Here is a 22,403-nt window from a genome sequence, read left to right as displayed (position 1 = left end):
GCTACACGGGAGCCGCTTTACCTCTCGCTCGCCACTGAGCCCTTCGTGCACACAGAATGCGGGAGCTACTTCACCCCTTCCTCCACATGCAACGCGGGAGCCGGTTTAGCTCTCAGCCCTTCCTCCACACACTTCGCGGGAGCCGCTTTACCTCTAGCTCGCCACTGAGCCTGCACACAATGCGGGAGCTACTTCAGTCCTTCCTCCACAACCTGGAACTGGGAGGGAGGGGGGGACCCTGGAACTGGGAGGGAAGGGATGACTGGAACTTGGAGGGAGGGGTAACCCTGGAACTCGGAGGGGGGGAGGGAAAGGAGAGAGAGGGAGGGAGGGGGCCTGGAACTCGAAGGGAGGGAGGGGGGACTAGAAATGGGAGGGAGGGGGGCCTGGAACTCGGAGGGAGGTGCAGGGGGGAGGTGTGATGCACATGTAGGGGGGGGGAGGGCAAGGGACAGAGGAGAATTGCTGCACCATGATGGATGGAGAGGGCAGGGGAGAGATGCTGCACATGAATGGGTGGAGGGGGCAGGGCACAGAGGACGTTTGCTGCATATGGATGAATGCAGGGGATAGAGCATAATTGGTGCACACGGGACACACACTACACTCACTCATACAGACACACACACACATTCTGTCAATCACACTCTCAATAACACACTCTCTCTGACACACTTTTTCTCTCACACATACTCACTCTCTGACACATACTCATTCACTCTCTCGCACATTCTCTCTCCTAACAGTTGCCTTAAACATAATTACCATTAGAGGACAACCTTGCTAGCACCTGTTTCATTTGTTTCAGAAACGGGCCTTTTTTACTAGTAGATTATAAATGTCCATGAGTCAGGGTGATTTAAAGCACAGCAGTCAGCCACTGTCCAAAGATTGCATAGGATTTATCAATAGCATTCTGCAGATCATGTGAGCTTAACTGAACTAGCATTTATATGTCTCTCAGAATTTCATTTGAGGACTTAACGGACCTGCCTATCAATATATATAAATGGCGAGTGTCGTACTCACTCGCAAATGCGCAGTAGGGACCCTCTCTGCCCCGCCCCTGTGTCAATACGTGATGACGAGGGCGGAACAGAGAGGGTCTCTACTGCACATTTATGAGGGACACCGCCGTCGCTAACGCTCCCCCCACCCGGAGTCGCCGCCGCCACCACCCACCTTCCACCCGGTCGGGCCCTCGCTCCGCTATTGAAACAGCGAGGGCACGCAGCACACAGCTGTACTGCTGAGCTGCCGTGGCCTTCCTTCTTCTCTGCCTGTGTCCCGCCCTCGTGTGACATAACGTCATCGAGGATGGGACACAGGCAGAGAAGAAGAAGGAAGGCCGACGGCAGCTCAGCAGTACAGCTGTGTGCTGCGTGCCCTCGCTGTTTCAATAGCGGAGCGAGGGCCCGACCGGGTGGAAGGTGAGTGGCGACGGCTCCGGGGGGGGAGGGGACGAACTCGGAGGGGGAGCGGCAGTGGCGAACTCGGCGGCGGGGTGGGGGGCCTTTCAACCCCCCCCTCCTATACTAGCCCGTTTTTACGGGCTGAACGGCTAGTTTGTCCGTATAAAATACTGTTGCAAGTGGTACATTGCAGGCGTGGACATTTACACCAGCCCTAGAGCTGCTGTGTCTATACCAGTATCAGTGGCATACCAAGCGGTGGGGGCGGTCCGCCCCGGGTGCACGCCACTGGGGGGGTGTCATGCGCCTGTCTGCTACGTTCGTTCTGTGCTCCCTCTGCCCCGGAACAGGTTACTTCCTGTTCCGGGGCAGAGGGAGAATGGAAACGAACGAAGTGGACAGGCGCGCGGCACCCCCCCCCCCAGCGGCGTGCACCCGGGGGGTTCCTTCGCCGGGGGGGGGGGGGGATCGTGCTGCACCCAGGGGGCGGGGCACATCGGCGATCCGCCCCGGGTGTCAGCCCCCTAGGAACGCCACTGACCAGTATTTTTTAAAATAGGCATGTAAGCTGTAGTATGTTATCATATATGTGCATATATGTGTGCTCTGCTCAAGCTCCACTCAAACTACACACCATAATGTCAAAGTAAGTACTTTTTCACCAGCTGGTATTTTATGACGTAATATATGCTCATATGTGTCCACATTGTGCATAAATGTCTAAAACACTACTAAAGTGGGCACATATTTTAGTGCCTAAAGCACCCGCCCCTTACAAATCTTCTATATGTGGATTTTAAGTCACACAGCTAAGATGAAGCTATTTATATAACTGTGCCCCACACTAGTATAGATTTTTGCAAATTGCTAATATCATTCTTTAGCCTCTAGTAATAGGGGAACCACCAGTGATCTTCTTGTAGCTAGTAGTTGTAAAGGGTAGGATAGGGGTTTATTTGTAGAAAACTAACATTGATCTGAGTCATCCAAAGAGCTAGCTTGCTGACACTAACGACTTTTTTGGGATTAATTTATAGAGAAGATGATAGTTCTAACACCACAGGAATTTGTAGACAACACTAAAGGCCCCTTACTTAAAATGCCTTAAACAGGAAGGAACCCATTCTCAATGGGGCCTATTTATTAACTATGCCCTTCAATTGAATTAATATGCCCACAAATGGGGAAAATGTGTCTGTCAGGGTGGGTTCCCCCTCCCCCCTCCCCCGGGCAGTAGTGATTATTACACCATATGGCTTGATATAGGAGCTAAAGTGGAGTGTAGACACACAAAACTCAAAAGTCCTGGATTATAAACATGCTGACTTTAATAAAATGAGGGAGTACCTGAGCTTGCAGGATGGGAGGATATAAGAAAAGTGGAATATCAATGGTCCAAGCTGAAAAGAGCAATAAAAAATGGCAACAGAACTTTTTGTAAGGAAAATAAAAGTAAGAGGAGAAGGAAACCTATATGGTTCACCAAATAAGTATCTGAAGGAATAAAGGCAAAAACAGGCAGCATTTATGAAGTGACAACACAGAAAAAAATATCACATACAACTCAAAGAAGTGAAGAGAAAAATATGGCTGGCAAAAGTACAGAAGAAAAAATGGATAGAGACATGAAGAGAGGTGGCAAGACCTTTTCAAAAAATACAAGGCAGAATTGGTGTGTAGAGCCTGAGTTCTTTAATTATAACTTGGGGACCATGGGTCAATTTTAGCAGACAATGGAAAAGGTGCCGGTACTCAGTACCCCCTCAAAAAAAGCCCTGCTCCTGCTCATTGTGGCACTGGGTTTAAAATGGTGCCCTTTACTCCTAGTGGTAATTGCACCCTTCTACTGCTAAGGGCCAAAGAGCCATTTTGAACATGGCACCTCAACGAACAGGAGTGCCTGGGATTTAGTTTTGCTTCCACTTGATTACTGGGGTCCCCAGTAAGCACCAGAGCTGGGGGGGTGGTCTCTTGAGGGGCACCACCTGGGGGGGTCAACATTGGAGTGAGTCTAGAAGTTGGCTTGTGTGGTGGTGGTGGGGGATTGATGGGGTCATGGTAAGGAATGATCCGGTTGTCGCAGGGGTGGTGGAATCAGCCTTTTGAATCTGTCACATCAAGTTGGTATTTGTGTGTGCCTCAGGGCAGGTGTAAAAGCTGAGGTGGGAATTTTTTTTTCTAAATGTGTAATACCCTTTCAAAATGTGATGTTCATTTAAGAATATTGCTATTTACACATGGAGATGCTTCTAAAATAAGAGCCTATGTGGCTCATTTTCAAAGCACTTTGACTTACAGAGTTCAATAGGTTACTATCAGGCTCATTTTCAAGAGAAAAACGTCCAAAAAGTGACATAAGTCTGCATTTGGACGTTTATCTCACAAAGATGTCCAAATCAGTATTTTTGAAACCTATTTTTAGACGTCTTTCTCTGAAGTCTGTCAGAAGGACGTCTAAATCTCAAGGGGGCATGCCAGGGGTGTGTTCAAGGTGGGACTTGGGCATTCCTAAGACTTAGATGTCTTTCAGTCATAATGGAACAAAAGAAAAATGTCCAAGACTAAACGTAGACGTTTTGAGCTAGACTTGTTTTTATAAAAAACAGCTGCAGTGGGAATTGAGCTCACTTCTCTAGGATCAAGGTCTGTTGTGCTAGCCACTAGGCTATTCCTGTACTCCACACAAGAGGTGCCCCAAATGACCAGACCACTGGTGGAAATTGGGGATCACCTCCCCTTACTCCCCCAAATCCCAAAACATTTTTCCAAACAGCATTTTCAAAAGGAAAAGATAGATATTTTTTGGAGAAAATGACCTTTCCTGTTCTGATTTTGGATGTTTAAAAAAAAAAAAAAGTCCAAATTCAGACTTAGATGTCATACCCAAAAATGCCCCTTGTTCATTTGACTTGCCCAAAGTCACAAGGAGCAGCAGTGGGAATTTAACCCATGTTGCCAGGATCAAAGCCTGCTGCACTAGCTATTAAGCCACTCATCCTCTGTTTTGGACAGCTTTTGTTTGAAAATGGACCAAAAAAAAAAAAAAGGATGTCCAAATCACAAGACATTTTCGAACACAAAAGATAGACGTTTATCTTTTTCGAAAATGACCTTCTTTTCTGTTCAGAAATTGGACATTTTTGTAAAACGTCCAAATTCTGATTTAGACGTTCTATCGAAAATGCCCCTCTATGGGGCTCATTTTCAAAGCAATTAGACACACAAACAGGTGCCCTGAAAATGACAAGTACAAATCAAGGTAAGGTATACACAAAAAAGTGGCACATTTCTTGGGCAGACTGGATGGACCGTGCAGGTCTTTTTCTGCCGTCATCTACTATGTTACTATCCTGTATAATAAAACTCACCCTCAACGTTCTGAGGACACTGACGTCACTGTGAGGTCCTCCGGGCACTTCCTTCCGGTTCGAAGCCTTTGTGGTGGTGAAGCCACCAAAAACACTGTGTTGGGGCCCCACCCTCGCGTCAAACGTGATGACGTTGAGGGCGGAGCAATGGCATCAGTGGCTTCACAACCAATGACGCAGCAGATTGAAGGTGGCATGCCGAGGTCTGCAACAATGACGGGCAGTGCCATCAGAACGCTGAAAGGTGTGAGTAGGGAGGGGGGGGGGTTCGGAAGGAAACCGTGCTAGCGCCCGTTTCATTAACGCAAGAAACGGGCATGTTTTACTAGTGTTACTATATTTTCGAAAGAGATGGGCGTCCATCTTTCGTCATAAATCGGAGCACGGACGTCCATCTCCCAGGGACGTCCAAATCGGTATAATCGAAAACCGATTTTGGATATCTCCAACTGCAGTGTGTCGCAAGGATGTCCAAATTTCAAGGGGGGCTGTCATAGGCGTGGTGAAGGTGGGACTTTGGTGTGTCTAAGACTTGGACGTCTTTGACCCATAATCGAAAAAAGCATGCAGGGATGTACATGATGAACACTTGGATGTTTTCACCCGGACGTGTTTTTTTTACGAATAAAGCACAAAAAGTTGGCCAAAATGACCAGACCACTGCAGAGAATCGGGGATGACCTCCCGTTACTTCCCCAGTGGTCACTAACCCCCTCCCACCCTCAAAAAACATCTTTAAAAATATTTTGTGCCAGCCTCAGATGTCATACTAGGGTCCTTGACAGTGCATGCAGGTCCCTGGAGCAGTTTTAGTGGGTACTGCAGTGCACTTCTGACAGGCGGACCCAGGCCCATACCCCCCTACCTGTTATGTTTGTGGAGGAAACAGCGAGCCCTCCAAAACCCACCACAAACCCACTGTACCCACATCTAGGTGCCCCCCTTCACCCGTAAGGGCTAGGATAGTGGTGTACAGTTGGGGGTAGTGGGTTTTGGGGGTTCAGCACACATGGTAAGGGAGCTATGTACCTGTGAACAATTTATAAAGTCTACTGCAGTGCCCCCTAGGGTGCCTGGTTGGTGTCCTGGCATGTCAGGGGGACCAGTGCACTACAAATGCTGGCTCCTCCCACATCCAAATGGCTTTCATTTGGATGTTTTCGGCATGGATGTCTTTGGTTTCGAAAATCGCCGAAAGTCAAACACGTCAATGTCTAAGGATGTCCAAATCCAAGGCCGTCCTTGGTATTTTCGAAACGAAAGATGGACATCCATCTTTTTCCGAAAATACGGTTTTCCCCGCCCTTGGATTTGGACGTTTTACAAAGACGTCCAAATCCCAACTTGGACGTTTCTTTTGAAAATGCCCTTCAAAGTACCATAGTAACTTATGGTACTTTGTGTGTCCAAATGCTTTGAAAATGAGCCCCATTATTTATTTATACTAATCTGGTTTTCTAGCTTCTCTAGATAGAATCAGAGAAATGAAAATGATTTTTAAATTGTTTTATTTAGGTGGTAATACGGTTTAGAAAAATATTCAAGAATTTCTGTTGAAGATATACACACAGTCATATAAAACTAGAAAAAGAAATTTCCCTAGAGTAGCTTCATGCCATAATTAGTCATCAAGACTATTAAGCAACCACTTAAATAGAAACCAATCCCAGAAACTATAGCATAGTGTTGGTATTCCAAAAATGGCTGATACCCACTCCCCCTTTTTTAAAATATAGCACAACTCTTATTATAACCATTTTATAATCCTTTCAAAAACATTTATTTATAGTCATATTTGCAAAAATACAGCATAGAAAATATAAGAAAAAATAAACATTGAAGCCCATTAAAAAAAAAAGTATTTGTTTTACAAATAAATTGCTTATGCAACTGTGGTCAATTCTTAAATATGTTCCTTTTAAGAATGACTGCTCCTAAGTAACAGAGTACACTTATTCAATATTTCCTTGAGGCACAGAACAATGATGGGTCTGTTGGAGGGTTTAAGCTGCTCCAGTACTAGAAAGCCCTGATTTCTGGAGCACAGATGTGTAGTCCGACATAGTTAATCTTTATTGACCTGATTCAAAACTTAACAGCCAGGTATCTTATGCTTGGAAAGGATTCATACATCATCAGAAAAGGTCACATGGACAGTTGGAATGGCCTTTTTAGAAACCTATATATAAATCCACTTTGCTTGGGGTTACCTGCTGCTTACACTTAGTTTAAGGATGACCAGCTGAGGTCCTCAATGGATTCCATGCAATTATAGCTTATAAGAAAATTATCTGGCCAAAATTTAAAGTGATTTAAATAGGGAGGAGAGGCTCCTGCCCTCTTCAATCGCTTGGGGCTACCCAACCGCCGATATTCAGCAGCACTTAACTTGGTATTGCTGCTGAATATCGGCTCTAACCAGCTCCCAAAAAGTGGGCAGGTAAGGATGGGTACAGGGGGCGGCATTGGGGAGGAGCCGGCAACATTCAGTGCTGGGACCCCCCCCCCCCCCCCAGCTAAGTGGCCAAAATTAGGACAGCTCAAATGCTGTCCTTGGCTGCTTAGCTATGTGGGTGCCAACACTGAGTATCAGCTGGCACTAACACAGGCCCTCTGATGTCCCCCCCCCCCCCCGAAACTGCAGGCCCAATGGGGGTGTTGAGGGCAGGAGTGAAGCCCACTCGCTCCTGCCCCTAGTGATACCTTCCACAAAATGGCTGGCACAACCTCTTGCAGCAGCCTCGTGGTACTACTGCAGTATTACAAGAGGTCACAGCAGCCAACTTTTGGAATCCTCTGCTAGGGGCAGGAGGAAGAGAGCTTCACTCTTACCACCAGGGATATCAGGTAGGCTCAGGGACGGCCTATGGTGATATCGGTCTGGGAGGGATTGCTGTTGTGGGGGGTCATTTTAAGGGGGGGAAGAGGACTGGAAGCTCCCTCTGTTGAGGGGGGGGGGGGGGGGGGGTGGTACAAAGGGTCTGGGAGGGATTTTTATGTTATGCGGGTCCCAGCAAATATTCAACCAGGACCCAACATAAACTGTCTTATGCAGGTCCCGGATGAATATTGACCTGGATCTGCATAAGCTCCAGCGGCAAGGGCAACCAAAATTAGCAGTGGATTTCAATGCTGCTGACCTCACACGGTCTGGCACTGAATATCCAGGGCTAATTTAGCCAGCAACCATCAGTGTTTAAAAAAAACACCAACTGCCACCAGTGGTTATTCTGAAAGCCAGACCTGTTTGTGGCATTTGAGCACCAGAGGTTGCTTCCTCTGATGTGAGCATATGCCCCTATTTACTGAATGTACTCAACATAGCAGAATTTATATCTAGTTGATACCATTTAAATAAAATTATTGCATGCTTGGCTGCCTGTATGATGGTATACATACTGAAACCACTGGCTATACCAATTATGGATTAACCACATCTGACTATACTACATTTTGGATTACAGCTGGAAAATCAGCACCAAGTGACCAGACCCGTTTTAGTTTAGTTTAACCCATGACATCTGCAACAGCTAATACAGTGACTGGATGGCCACTGGAAATGGAAAAGCAATTTATTGTGGTTGTGCATTTGCTTTAAGATTGGATTTGCTGCACTTCTGTGCTATCCCATAAGGCACATGAGCTGCTATGGTGCCCAACTCCTGTGCACCTTCTATGTGAAACATCTGATCATCAAAGAAAATATGAGGGCGGATTTTCTGCAGGATTGGCCCTTTAGGTGCTCCTGCAAGAAAAAGTGCTTCATCAATCTCTAAACCCCAGCTGCGCAGTGTCTTCAGTGCTCGGGCTCCAGAACTTGCTGCGCTTCTGGCTGTGACAAGATAGGTCCTTACGGGACAATTTAGACGTTCATTTTTAGCATAGAACTTTCTCTGAAGTCTTCCGAGTGCTTCCAGAAAACATTTCAAAGGACCCTGTGGATGAAGTGTAAGAGAAAATGCTTAAAATCTTGCCATTTTAATTGTCAGGTTTCTTAACAGGACGCCCTAAAAACAGCAAAAATTATACTAGCTTGAAGTTAATTTATCAAATTAGCATGTTCCATTAGTGGCACAACATGAGTTGCACATAGTTGCCAAATCAGTCACATTACATTAAATGACCTGTATTCTGCAGTCACATACACAGTTTACTGTGGATCACAGCTAAACACTGGGGGCCCTTTTACTAAGGTGCGCTGAAAAGTGGCCTGCGCTAGTGTAGACACGTGTTTTGGACGCGCGCAGATCCATTTTTCAGCACACCTGTAAAAAATGCCTTTTTTTGGGGGGGGGGGGGGGCTGAAAATGGATGTGCGGCAAAATGAAAATTGGCATGCGTCCATTTTGGGTCTGAGACCTTACCGCCACCCATTCACTTGGTGGCAACAGTCAACGCGCGTTCAAATGCTGATTACCGCCCACGTGCCGGAAAATAAAAATATTTTCCGGTGCACGTACTGGATGCATGTAAAAAATGAAATTACCACCCGGGCCACACCATACCTGGGCGGTAGTTCCAAATTGATGCGCGTTGGGCACACGTAGGTGCCTATCCTGCTTATTTTCGAAGGGCACCCATCTTCCGACACAAATCGGGAGATCGGCAGAATCGAAAGCCGATCTTGGGCGTCCTCAACTGCTTTCCGTCGCAGGGATGACCAAAGTTCAAGGGGGGCGTGTTGGCAGTGTACCGAAGGTGGGACAGGGGCGTGGTTAAGAGATGGGCGTCCTTGGCCGATAATGGAAAAAAGAAGGGCGTCCCTGACGAACACTTGGCCAACTTTACTTGGTCCATTTGTTTTCACGACCAAGCCTCAAAAAGGTGCCTGAACTGACCAGAAGACCACCGGAGGGAATCGGGGATCACCTCCCCTGACTCCCCCAGTGGTCACTAACCCCTCCCACCCTCTATGCCAGCCTCAAATGCCATACTCAGGTCCATCGCAGCAGTATACAGGTACCTGGAGCAGTTGTAGTGGGTGCAGTGTACTTCAGGTAGGTGGACCCAGGTCCATCCCCCCCCCCCCCACCTGTTACACTTGTGGTGGTAAACGTGAGCCCTCAAAAACCCACCACAAACCCACTGTACCCACATCTACATGCCCCCCTTCATCCCTAAGGGCTATGGTAGTGGTGTACAGTTGTGGAGAGTGGGTTTTGGGGGGGGGGGGGGGTTGGGGGGCTCAGCACACAAGGTGAGCTATGTACCTGGGAGTAATTTTTGAAGTCCACTGCAGTGTCCCCTAGGGTGCCCGGTTGGTGTCCTGGCATGTGAGGGGGACCAGTGCACTATGAATGCTGGCTCCTCCCATGACCAAAGGGCTTGGAATTGGTAGTTTTTGAGATGGCCATCCTCGGTTTCCATTATCGGCAAAAACCGAGGTCGGCCATCTCTAAGGTCGGCAATCTCAACATTTAGGTCAACCTAAATGTCGAGATTTGGGCATCCGCGACCGTATTATCGAAACGAAAGATGGACGCCCATCTTCTTTCGATAATACGGGATGCCCCGCCCCTTCGCCGGGACGTCCTTAGAGATGGGCGCCCATCAGTTCGATTATGCCCCTCTATGTGGCTTAGTAAAAGGGCCCTTAAGCCATCCCTAGTAAAATTCAAATAACATTAATTAAAAATTGTCTAGTACAAATTTTAAATAAACATATCTTCAATGCTTTCCTGAACATCATGTAATCATTAATCATCCTAATGTCTTGAGGTAAGACATTCCAAATTGAAGGAGCTCGATAATATAAGGATTATGTTAGTTGTTTGAAAAGCTTCACATTTTTAACAATCGGAAATTGAAGCAAAACTAACTTCTGGAGGGAATAAACCCTCGAGCCATGAGATAGTTATATATGTATCAACAAGCAAAACAGTGCATTGCCGTATAGACCACACAGAGGTGTGGAAAACCTCCTTTTCTGTGTGTTTCATCTTTAATTATCATCAAATCTGTTTCCTCTTACACATTGCAGGTTAACGCTCCTATATTTATTTATTTTATTTTTCATTTTGGAAAGTTGAAGGAAAGCAGTGTTTTAGAAGAATACAAACACAAGTTTTTGTGACTTAAATTTCACTAGCTATTGTTGAGTCCTGAGGAATGGGGAGGCTTCTGTTTTTCTCATTCTTATTTTCCCAGTTTATATATTATCTTCCTTTCCCAGCCAGGTGTCACAAAGTTCCTTGTTGACTATGAGGGCTGAGGGAAATTTCCTCTGTGATTTACCCTCACAGTACCATTCTTCATTCAGCAGGAGTCACTGCAGTTGTAGCAGTGATCTCTCCCAACCTGGACCTGAGCATGTCACTTCCTCCCATACCTGAGCCCAGGTGACCCTGTCTGACAGGACATTCATGCTGAATCACTGGGCAGGCTTATACGGTCTGTGCCAGAGCCGGTGGTGGGAGGCGGGACTGGTGGTTGGGAGGCGGGGATAGTGCTGGGCAGACTTATACGGTCTGTGCCAGAGCCGGTGGTGGGAGGTGGGGCTGGTGGTTGGGAGGCGGGGATAGTGCTGGGCAGACTTATACGGTCTGTGCCATGAAGAGGACAGGTACAAATCAAGGTAGGGTATACACAAAAAGTAGCACATATGAGTTTATCTTGTTGGGCAGACTGGATGGACCGTGCAGGTCTTTTTCTGCCGTCATCTATTATGTTACTATATATGTTACTATGTATAAAACCTTATGGATCGTTAAGACTAGTTTGAATTGAATTCAAGCCATAACCAATAATCAATGAAATTTACAATAAAAAGGGGTCAAACTACCAAATCTTGGAACTGCAGAAATCGATCAAACAGCAGTATTTTGCAGTTTGTATTTTTCTTAGAAGCAAAACATCCTAGATACTCTGTTACACTTGGGTGCTCGTATTCAAAGCACAAAGACTTACAAAGTTCCATTGGTTACTATGCTACTTCAATCTAAGTGCTTTGAATATACGCCTCATAGTAACCTATGCAACTTTGCAAGTCTATGTGCTTTGAAAATGAGCCTCTTAATATATTAAAATCAATAGGAAGCCTGCTGAAATATTTTGCAAACAAGAGGAGAAAGTGATATGAAAAGAACTGTGAATTGTTAACAAACATCCTATGTCTTTCAAATACAGATGTAACTTTGATTAACGAACTAATAAATGTGTGCTAAAAAATCCACATCCTTCATCATTTTCTAGGAAATAAAAGAAACAGACTGCTATCATACTGCATCTAATTTGACCATTATTGTCTTGGGTCCTGTTCTCAAAAGCTCCTTTTTTAAATGTTCATGAATGGTAATCATTGATTGCAGATCTTATTTCATGCTGCACTGAATCAGAATGACCTTCACTTAACACTGAAACTTGGTTATTCAAAGTATTTACCTAACCTGTCAACCCATCTTGTTTGACAAGAATAGAAAGCTTTTGTTCTCCGAGGGATATAACATTTTGTGGTTTTCAACCATTTGACAACTGCACTTCGGCAACCAATGTTACATAGATCCTCTTGGCCCCTGCCTGCCTCTCCCAGCCGGTGAAAAAATGTCAAACAAGTTTTTAAAGGGTATTTGACAAGCAATACTCAACACAGCAGAAACCTATTAAAGACATAACATTGTTGCAGGCATGAAATAGTCAATTTATGTTTTGTGGAATATATGAATACTGCACGTCTTAAAAGAGGAACCCTTTCTAGCAACTCCTGCAATAGGGTCAATCACTATAATTCGGGGAGTGAAATAGGTCAACCATAGCAAAGAAGTGACATGGATTCCTCTTTGGAATCCTTATCACCATGTTCATCCCTGTGTATGCACTTCTCCAACTGAAAATATCTGACATAGCATACTATGGTGCTCATTTTCGAAGCACATGGATGTCTCAAAATTAATTAATTAATTTATTTGTTACATTTTCCCACCTATTTGTAGGCTCAATGTGGCTTACATAGTACCGGAGAGGTCTTTGCAGGTGTGAACAAATACGGGTGATGTTGTGGTAAGATCAAGTTCAAGTGGCACAGCCACATTAGGGAATCAGAGAACGGAAGAGTTGTGTTATGTCCATTACGTGCTTTAGTTTGGTTGTGTTCCAGAGATTAGGCATTTAAGTTGGATCGGTAGGGTATGCCTTTTTAAACAGGTTAGTTTTTAGTGATTTCCGGAAGTTTCGGTAGTCGTACGTCATTTTCAAGGCTTTTGGTAATGCGTTCCACAGTTGTGTGCTTATGTAGGAAAAACTAGATGAGTAAGTTTATTTATTTATTTTCTGCATTTATATCCCACATTTTCCCACCTCTTTGCAGGCTCAATGTGGCCTACATTATACCGTAGTGGCGATCACCATTTCCGGAATGAGAAGTACAGAATATTATTACAATTAAAGTATAGAAAATATAAGGTAATTTAGAAGAAAATAGATATACAATTCATTTCAAGTTGTTTTGTATTTAAGTCCTTTGCAGCTCGGGTAGTGCAGATTTAGATAAGATCGTGTTGATTTGGATGTATTTCTAATTGGTAAGTCGATCAAGTCTGTCATGTAACTCGGGGCTTCTCTGTAGATGATTTTGTGAACCAGGGTGCAGATTTTGAAGGCGATGTGTTCTTTGGATTGGGAGCCAGTGTAGTTTTTCACGGAGGGTCAAAAAATGTCCATCTGCTGAAAATGTCTAAATCACGATTTTCAAAACATAAAATTTCAATGTAGTTTGCCAAATAGTAAGGGGGGAGTTCGTTCAAATAGTAAAGGGGCATGTTGGAGTCAGCGATGTTGGAACAGGAAGAAACATCCAAGGCAAAAAAGGATGTGTTTATCTAGACTTGTTCCAATCACATCTAAGTTACAAAAAGGTGCTCTGACTGACCAGCTGACCACTGAAGGGATTAAAGCTTGACTCCGCCTTAATCCCCCAGTGGATGCTGTCCTCCTCCCACAAGAAATGAAACTGAAAGGGGGATACCAGGCTGCAGGTATTATGGGCATTCCTAACAGAGCAGCAAGAAGGTCCCAGGAGTAACATAGCGGTCAATGCAGTGGATTGTGATCAAGGGGATCCAGGTTAAAATCTCACTCTACCTAGTGATCCCTCCAAAACCACCAAGTTACACATAGGAGACTGTAATGCTACTACTACTAATCATTTCTATAGCACTACTAGATTACGGAGCACTGCACATTCTATGTAGGCACTTTCTCTGTCCCTAGTGAGCTCACAATCTTAAGTTTTTGTACTTGGGGCAATGGAGGGTTAAGGGGGAATTTTATATATGGCGCTTAAAAAATTGATGCACAGAAAGCGCTATTCTATAAGCTGTGCTTAAATTTAGACAAGGTCTCAGAATACTGCTTAAGTAAAGGGGTCGTATGTAAACTTAGGAATTGCCATTTGCACCAATGAAAATGTGGTGCAAATGCCCGTGACTAAATTTAAGCGTATTGCCCCAATTGCGCATGTAACTCAAAACTACGTTGAGGCTCCACCTCAAAATGTCCATGACCCTCCCATTTCTGCACCCCCCCCCCTTTTATGGGCAGTGCTAGGCTGCCCCTCTGATCTGCAGAGACAACTGTGTGACCATTGCTCTAATAATGATGTCAGACTTTCTTGTGCCTTGTTTTCTGGCATTTATATGTTAGATGTCTGTTTGGAAAATGGCTCTTCTTTTTAGACATCTTTCCCTGGATTCTATATATGGTGACTAAAGTTGTGGGCACAAATCAGCACACCTAGCCAATTTGACCAGGCAACTCAATTGATTGAGCCAATCAGTGCCAATAATTGGCTGCTAACAACCAATATTGGTGTTAATTGGTACCAGAATAAATTCCATTTTGCTTACTCAGACTTTTTCAGTATTTGCCTTAGAAAGTCCTCCTGGCATTGACGCTTCTTGGGTGCTGAATCCTTCGACAGCCCAGAGTTCCCGGCACCAAGAGTCAATGGGGAATGATGACTGTGTTTCTTGGCCTTCACCTGAAGCCTGTCACCAAGGCTCCTCGGTGCCAACAAGGATGAAGTCGAATCCACACCGCCTTGGGGTTGGGTCAGATGATGGACGTCCCGGGGGCCCTGTATAGCAGGAAGCTTCAAGGCAAGTGGAGACCCACTCGATGCTTCATTGCTCCTGATGCTGGTGTGATGCTCAACGTCGATGCCGACATCGAGGAACCAGACTTGGCTCCAAAAATCCTCTCTCGTTGAGCCTCTCTGAAAACCTAGGTTCTCTTCTTCAAGCGAAGACAAAGAACACAGTTAGTGGGGCTATGTTTGGGCCCAAGACATTGCAGACACCAACAATGGGTGTCTTTTCCAGAGATTGTCTGATTGTACCGGGTACAGCGCTTGAAGCCACTGGGAACTTTTGTGGACATGGAAGGAAAAACTTAGTTGGCTAAATTAAACAACGCGATGATGCCTGAAAAAGGGTCAATGCAAAAAAAAAAGAAAGGAGACTGTGTTCTCGTGGCAGGTGGGAAGGCACTTGCGCAAGTGCAGTGGAACACATCTCGCACTCCACGAAGTTCTCAGATTAAATGTATTCATCATTAAGGGCCCCATGTACTAAACCACAAAATGTAGCATGTCAGTACTCAATTTTTATAACATTTAGATAAGGGATGCAAATGAGTGTATGGCTAGTTGTATTCTATTGCACGTTGCCATGGGTGGGTATTTTTCATTCCCAAGGGAGGCAATATGCAAAAAATTTAAAAAACAGGTACTTTACTCAGAGTGGCAGTTATTTAAAAGGCTCTCAAGGCTTGATTTAGGAACCTTTCAGCATCTCTTCTCCCAGGAAGCCTCAAAGACCTAACTGGCCACTGAACCACAAAACCTCCATCCCCAGCTCCAACAATGGACTAAAATTCAAAAAGAAACCCAAAGCCCTGCCTTCTAGACCCCACTCCTTCAGGCAGTGGCATAGCCATTGGGGGGGGAGGAGGGCCCTCCACTTTGGTATGAAGCACCCCCCTAAAAAATTGTGGTACCATCTGCTGCTAGGTCTGGTGGGGATCCCCAAGCAGAATAGGTTCTCCACTGGTAGGCTGGCATTCAGTGGCTATTTCTATGGGTCGCTGCTGCGCTGCCCCCTCCAATGCAATTTTCGCACATGCACGGGGGAGGGGGGTCCCAGTGCTGCAGCGACTCATGGAAAGAGCTGAGGAGGACCTGTTCCACTGGTGGGGCTTGGAGATCCCTGCTAGCTTAGGTATTTGGAGGTTGCAAGGCTAGGGGCACAGAGAGCAGGACAGGGGTGGAGAATTTTGTGCCCCCCTACTTTGATCTGAGGTGCTCTCCCCCCAAAAAAAATCAAAGGTCAGGCTGTGTGATTGCTTGTGGGACTCCAGGGGGTCAGGGGACATATGGGAGCAAGCGCTCCCTTTATCAAAATAACTCCCTCTGACCCCTAGCAGTAGTCTCTTAGTACCACTGAAACAGATATGCTGCAAACTGCTTAATGGAGCTGCCAAGATGCCAGTGAGTAGAGATCACTCCTGCTCCATATCTCTCCCAAATCTGTTGGGAGGGAGGGGCTAGTCAGGTTTTACAATTCTTAGTGTAAGCAGTAGAACCTAAAGCCAGGGCTTGGGGGGGGGAGGGGCTTTTTGATAATTTAGCTTTGTGTTGGAGCTGGAGAAACAAAGTGCCTCTTTTTTCAGGAGCTCTAAAACAAACAAAAAATATCTATATCTCTAGAGGTGTAGTAGGTGTTTCTGTGAAAAAGTGGTGTTTTTCATGCAAAAATCACAATTTAATCCTGAAGTCTATTGTTTGAGCATCTGCTAACAATGAAATTGCATATACATCCCTTTAGAATGTTATTATATTGCGAGATATAATACCTGTGCAAGAGGCTTGTTCTCAAACTGTTGCTCATGCTCAAAAAATTTATCTAATCCATGCTCTTTCACAATCTTCTCCGACTCATCCGAAAACAGCACAGCATCTCCATCAAATGCCACCCTCAGCTGCTCCTCAGAGAAATGGATTTCATCTTTTGATATAAACATAGTGGCAGCTGCAATTCCTGTAGACAATATATCAACTCAATTAGCAGTTTCTAATAGTCGCCAGCTAAGCTCACCATTTATTTTATTCCTAGCGTGAGATCTATGTTGAGGTTAATGAAGATGGTATAAACTTACATGCTTACCTTGCTCAACCTTAAATGTATGTGTGTTTCTTTACTTTACCCCATGTAGGTAATAGGCAGATTAAAATGAATTAATAAAAATAAAATTAGATGCAGTACCTTTATCAATTTTTTGTTTGCACTTAAATATGTCACACTTGTAGCCTACAACTTCGAGATATGTTTAGTTGTCTTTTTGGTAACTATAAGGACAATTCCAAAAGCAATTTCTGTGCATGGAAATAGGTGTTTATAAAATTGTAAATCAGATGTGTATTCATGTGGGGTCAATATTCAGATCATGGAAGTTAGCCAGGCTGCCTCCTGCAGTCGATGCTGGGCCCAAATATTTAATGCCGAGCCACTTCCAGTCACTAGCACTGAATATCCAGTTTATTTTTAGCCGGTTTAAACTTAACCAGCCAAGCCGATATTCAGTGCTGGCCAGTTAAGTTTAAACTGGCTAAAGATAGACCTGCTGTTTCAGTGGCCTAATTTGGCCACCAAACTTAGCCGGCTACCTACAGGCTTTTCTCTATATCTCACCCCAGTCCCATTCCCCATTATTATCTCTTTTTCAAGTCTATTAGTAGCTTGTTCCTCCCCATATTCAACATCTCTCCCCCCTCTCCTTCTCTGTCCAGAATTCCCCTTCTCATTCTCCTCTATCAACCACCTTCTAGTTCTCTCTCTCATTTTGTCCAGTGTTTCCTCATCTCTCTTTGCCCAGCATCCCTGTTCCTCCATGCCTAGCATCTCTCTCTCCCCCCTTTTTGTCCAGCATATCCTTCTTTTTCTCTCCCTATTCCTTCTATGGCCAGCATCTCCATCTCTCTCTGATCCCTCTATGTGTCCAGTAGTTGCCCTCCATCTCCCTATACCCCGAATCCAGTATTTCCCCCCCCCCCTTTCTCTTTCCTCCTGTGTCCAGCATCTCCTCTATCGCTGAATTCCCACCTCCTATGACCACCATCTGCACTTTCTTTCCCTATCACTCCCCGTGTGCAGCATGTCCCCTCCATTTTCTTATGCCCCCTTTCCCAACATTTCCCCTCCATCTCTGTTCCCCTCCATATCCAGCACCTGCCCTTCATCTCCCTATAACCTCATCTCCATATGCTCCCTTGTCTCTATCTTCTTCCATCTCCCAATGCATCCCTTTCTCCTTCCCCTCCCCTTTATTCCACATCTCCCTATGCCTCCTTATGTTCAGTATCTCCTCTCCATCTTCATATGTTCCTTATGTCCCTATGTCCTCCCACGTCCAGAATATCTTCACTATCTCCCAATTCCCACTTTGCATGTGTTCACCATTTGCACTTTCTCCCCAATCTCTCCCCATATTCAGAATATGCACTGTCTCCCCATGTCCTGCGACTCCCCACTTGTGTCCTACATCTTCCGTTTAACTCCATATGTCCTCACCAAGTCTAACATCTCCCTATACAACTCCTCCTGATACAGCTATCTTCCATGTACCTTTGACTTCCCCTCCATATCCCTACAACCTCATAATGTCCAACATTTATCTTCCTTCCATCTCCCTATACAACCACCCTGCTCTCCCCACCTCAACCCCAGATTAATCATCTTCTCTTTATCTCCCTCTAAAACCCCTCCCATCTAATACCTCCCTCCTCTGTTAGGTAGTCCCAATGCATTTTCTCTGCCAGTGGGGTATATGCTAAGGATGGGCAGAGGTATGTAATGAGGGGCATTAGGAAGGGTGGCTGTGGGAAGGAGGAAGCATCACAGGGGGGCGGGTTATGATGAGGTTATCAGCCCAATGATCCTGGACACCATGAATAACGTTGCCTGTGAGGATGATTGCAAGTGTAATTTATGTATCGTGGGATAGACAAACCTGCGGTACTGAGATACCACAGAGCAGTCACTCCTGTGGAAAATTATGGTGCAGTAAAAGCCTGACCTTTTACTTTACTTTAATAGCTATCCCTCTTAATGAATAATTTTGTGTCATCCACAGATTTGATCATCTCACTTGCCACTCCCATCACCAGATCATTTATGGATGTCTTAAATAGAACAGGATTCAGTACAGACTCTTGGGGCATTCTACTAGCGAGCCTTTTCCATGTGGATAATTGACTGTTCAGTCCAACTCTGTTTTCTGTTTTTTAGCCAGTTTGCTATCCAGAATAGGGCATGACCTCCTACTCATGAAACTTTAATTTCCTAAGAATTCCCTCATGAGGGATTGTCAAAACCCCTTCTGGAAATCCAAATGCACTGCATCAACTGGATTACTATTACTCGTTTTTTGTTTTTTACACTTTCAAAAAAAATAATCTAGGGGCCCTTTTACTAAGATGCGGGAGGGCCAATTCAGCACTACCGCTGGGCACACGTAATTCTGAGTTTGGCACACGCCGAATCCTGTGGTAGAAGATAATTTTCTATTTTCTACTGCCTGCAGCGTACCCGGCGGTAACCAGCAGTTGGCATGCACTGGCCCATTAAAAAAGCCCTTTTTTCCAGCCATGGTACAAAATGGGCCTGCGCATGCCCAAAACACGTGCCCACACTACCGAAAGCCACTTTTCACCGCGGCTTAGTAAAAGAACCCCCTAATGAATTAGTAAGACAAAACTTCCCTTTGCTGAACTCAAGCTATCTCATCTATACTTGTCATGTCCCCTACTTCAACGTAAGCGGCGTCTTCGGGCTGCGCAGGGTCCCGTCGACATGCACACTTCACTGGCACAGCCCTGAGCCATGTGTGTGTAGTTCTCTGGCTGCAGGCTCCTTGATTTGTTTGCTTCCACCCACCTGGGTCTGCTCTTCCTCTGCCTGGCTTCCCTTGCTTCTCTCCTATTGGTCTTCCGGTTCCTCCTTCCCCTGCTCTTGTCCTATGGCTGTGCCCCTTCTCCCTGCTGATGTCAGACACCAGCACTTTATCAACTGAGCTCTCCCTAGACTCCTTGCTTCGGCTTCTACTTTGGTAGGTGTTACTTGCTCAGTAGTGTGCTTCTCCTCTACTTTGTTCTTCGTTGCTGACTTAGCCTGTATCTGGATTACTCTTGTGTATGCTGTCTGCCTACTGACTGTGCCTGTACCTGGATTACTCTTGTGTCTGCTGCCTGCCTACTGACCTTGCCTGTACCTGGATTACTCTCATGTCTGCTGCCTGCCTACTGACCTTGCCTGTACCTGGATTACTCTCATGTCTGCTGCCTGCCTACTGACTCTGCCTGTACCTGGATTACTCTCGTGTCTGCTGCCTGCCTACTGACTCTGCCTGTACCTGGATCACTCTGTTGCCTGCCCCTGTCTGGCCGTCACGTTCATCACCCCGCTTCCTGCTCCATCTCGTAAGCCCTGCACACTGCCCAAACCTAGCAGCTCAACCTCTGGGGAACGGCGGTCAACGCAGGTGAAACCCAGGGTTGTTCGGCCGCCAAGCAGAATGGGGTCCGAGTACACGGCTCAGCAGGGCTCTACTTGGTAAAAGAACTCAGAGGTCTGACAATACTGTCCTTATTTTTTTTTTTTTTTAGTATAGCTTCAACCATTCTGCCTGGTACTAACATCAGGCTCACCAGTTTATAGTTTCCCAGGAGTCTATTTTAAAACGTGGCATTATATTAGCCATCCTTTAATTCTCAGGTATAGAGGCTATTTGGAATAAGTTACAGATTACTAATAACAAGCTAGGAATTTCATGCTTGATTTCTTTCAGGACTCTGGGGTAAGTGACATCCAGTCCTAGTTATTTGTTGCTTTTGAGTTTGTCAATATGATCTATTATATCTTCTAGACTTATATAGATGTGCTTCAAATCATCACCATCAAAGGTTTTAGGTGTAGGTACGACCTCCAACGTCCTAGTCAATGAAAATCGAAGAGGAACTCTGGGTAGAGTAAATAAATATGTAAAACTAAAAAATAATGTTAGAACATTGCAAGTGCACAAAAAACAACCCCTCACCTCACCCACACACAGATAAAACTTGCAAATGTTCTTAAAATATGCCAGTTGCAGGAGGAATCTAAAGGTGCAACCTTTGACTATATAATTAAAAAGTCAACACTATCATTTCCAGATAAGTAGCTGATCAAATGTTTTGTTACAACAAAAATGCATTAGCTCTAAATTTCTTCAATTTATTTAGAAGTGGAGGAGTGGCCTAGTGGTCAGGGTGGTGGACTTTGGTCCTGAGGAACTGATTTCAATTCCCACTTCAGACACAGCAGCTCCTTGTGACTCTGGGCAAGTCATTTAACCCTCCATTGCCACATTGAGCCTGCCATGAGTGGGAAAGCACAGGGTACAAATGTAACAAAAAAAAAAAAAAAAAAGACAACAATCAAAGATGAAGCAATCTTTACCTGCTTCTATTGCTTCCTGTACTTTTTCTGAATCCGCAGAAAGGTACAAATTGGTTAGATAGGCTTTAAGGTAGCCAATAGGGCTTTTGCCTCCAGTCATACAGAAGCGTTCAATATTTAAGCCTGAATTAGAAAAGAAAACTCTATTATAATAGTTTAAAGTCTATTAAAATTTTCTATACCACTAGGCTCCAGAAGATCACAGCAGTTTACAATATATTTAAGACATGCAATATAATATTAAGTCAATAGAAAAGAATGCCATTAATAAAATGTAAAGTACAGTTCTAAAATATAATACTACCTACCAAAGTGTCTGCTCTTGTAGGGTTACATTTCAATCAAACTAAAAGGCTGGGGAATTTCATGTTTACTGCAATGAGTCTAAAGGCTGGTAGGAGGTTTGTAATCATGTGTCACTTTTACCAACCTAAGGGCTTCTTTTACAAAGTTGCGCAAGCGATTCCTGTGCGGTAAAAGAGAAAGCCCATAGAAATTGAATGGGCTTCTTCTCATTTACAGAGCAGGAATTACTAGCGCGGCTTTGTAAAAAAGTCCTAAATGACACTCAATAAATATACAATTGTGTATGTTGTTATTCCCAATTTCCTAATAAATATGATTGGGGGGGGGGGGGGGGAAACAACAAGAATAGGGTTTCTAGAATAACCATCATAGAGGCTAAAGTCCAGAAGCGTAAAACACATTTTACGCTTCTGGACTTTAGCCTCTATGATGGTTATTCTAGAAACCCTATTCTTGTTTTGGTTTATTTTTCCAAATCGTCTTTATTAGGAACTTGAGAATAACAACATACATAAGCAAAATAAAATAAAATACAGCAGTCTCAAGTAATTCACATGTATATACTTAGATCAACAAGATACATGTCTTATGAAAGTCTCAAAATAGAAGCCAAGGAACAAGAGAAGAAATAAGTTGTTGTTGGTGGACTGGAGATAACGGTGGGGGATGGGGGGTATATGGGTTGAGAAGATTGTTAAGATAGGAGGGAGCACTGGGAACTGTAGATAAGAAGCAGAATTTTAAACTGAATGCGGGCAGTGAGAGGCAGTCTGGGCTGCTTGTGAAGGGGGGTATGTGTGTGTGTGTGTTACCATTTTACTGCAGTGGACTGA

At 44.8% G+C, this 22,403-nt stretch overlaps 1 protein-coding gene across 1 annotated transcript in view; it reads right to left on the bottom strand.

Annotated features, from left to right (window-relative positions):
• Positions 1-6,955: 6,955 nt before the first annotated feature.
• LOC115467122 (cytosolic 5'-nucleotidase 1A-like) overlaps positions 6,956-22,403 on the bottom strand; it is a 61,600-nt gene continuing 46,152 nt past the window's right edge. Inside the window, exons 5-7 of the mRNA XM_030198832.1 lie at positions 21,265-21,387; positions 16,625-16,809; positions 6,956-8,715 (exon numbers count right to left, since the gene is read on the bottom strand). Coding sequence (XP_030054692.1) covers positions 8,353-8,715; positions 16,625-16,809; positions 21,265-21,387 — 671 coding nt within the window. The 3' untranslated portion in view covers positions 6,956-8,352. The remainder of the gene's footprint in view (positions 8,716-16,624; positions 16,810-21,264; positions 21,388-22,403) is intronic.

The sequence above is a fragment of the Microcaecilia unicolor genome, chromosome 3 (genome assembly GCF_901765095.1).
Source record: "Microcaecilia unicolor chromosome 3, aMicUni1.1, whole genome shotgun sequence".
In the NCBI taxonomy this organism is placed as follows: Eukaryota; Metazoa; Chordata; class Amphibia; order Gymnophiona; family Siphonopidae; genus Microcaecilia; species Microcaecilia unicolor.
This window is presented reverse-complemented; position numbering and strand designations above follow the sequence as displayed.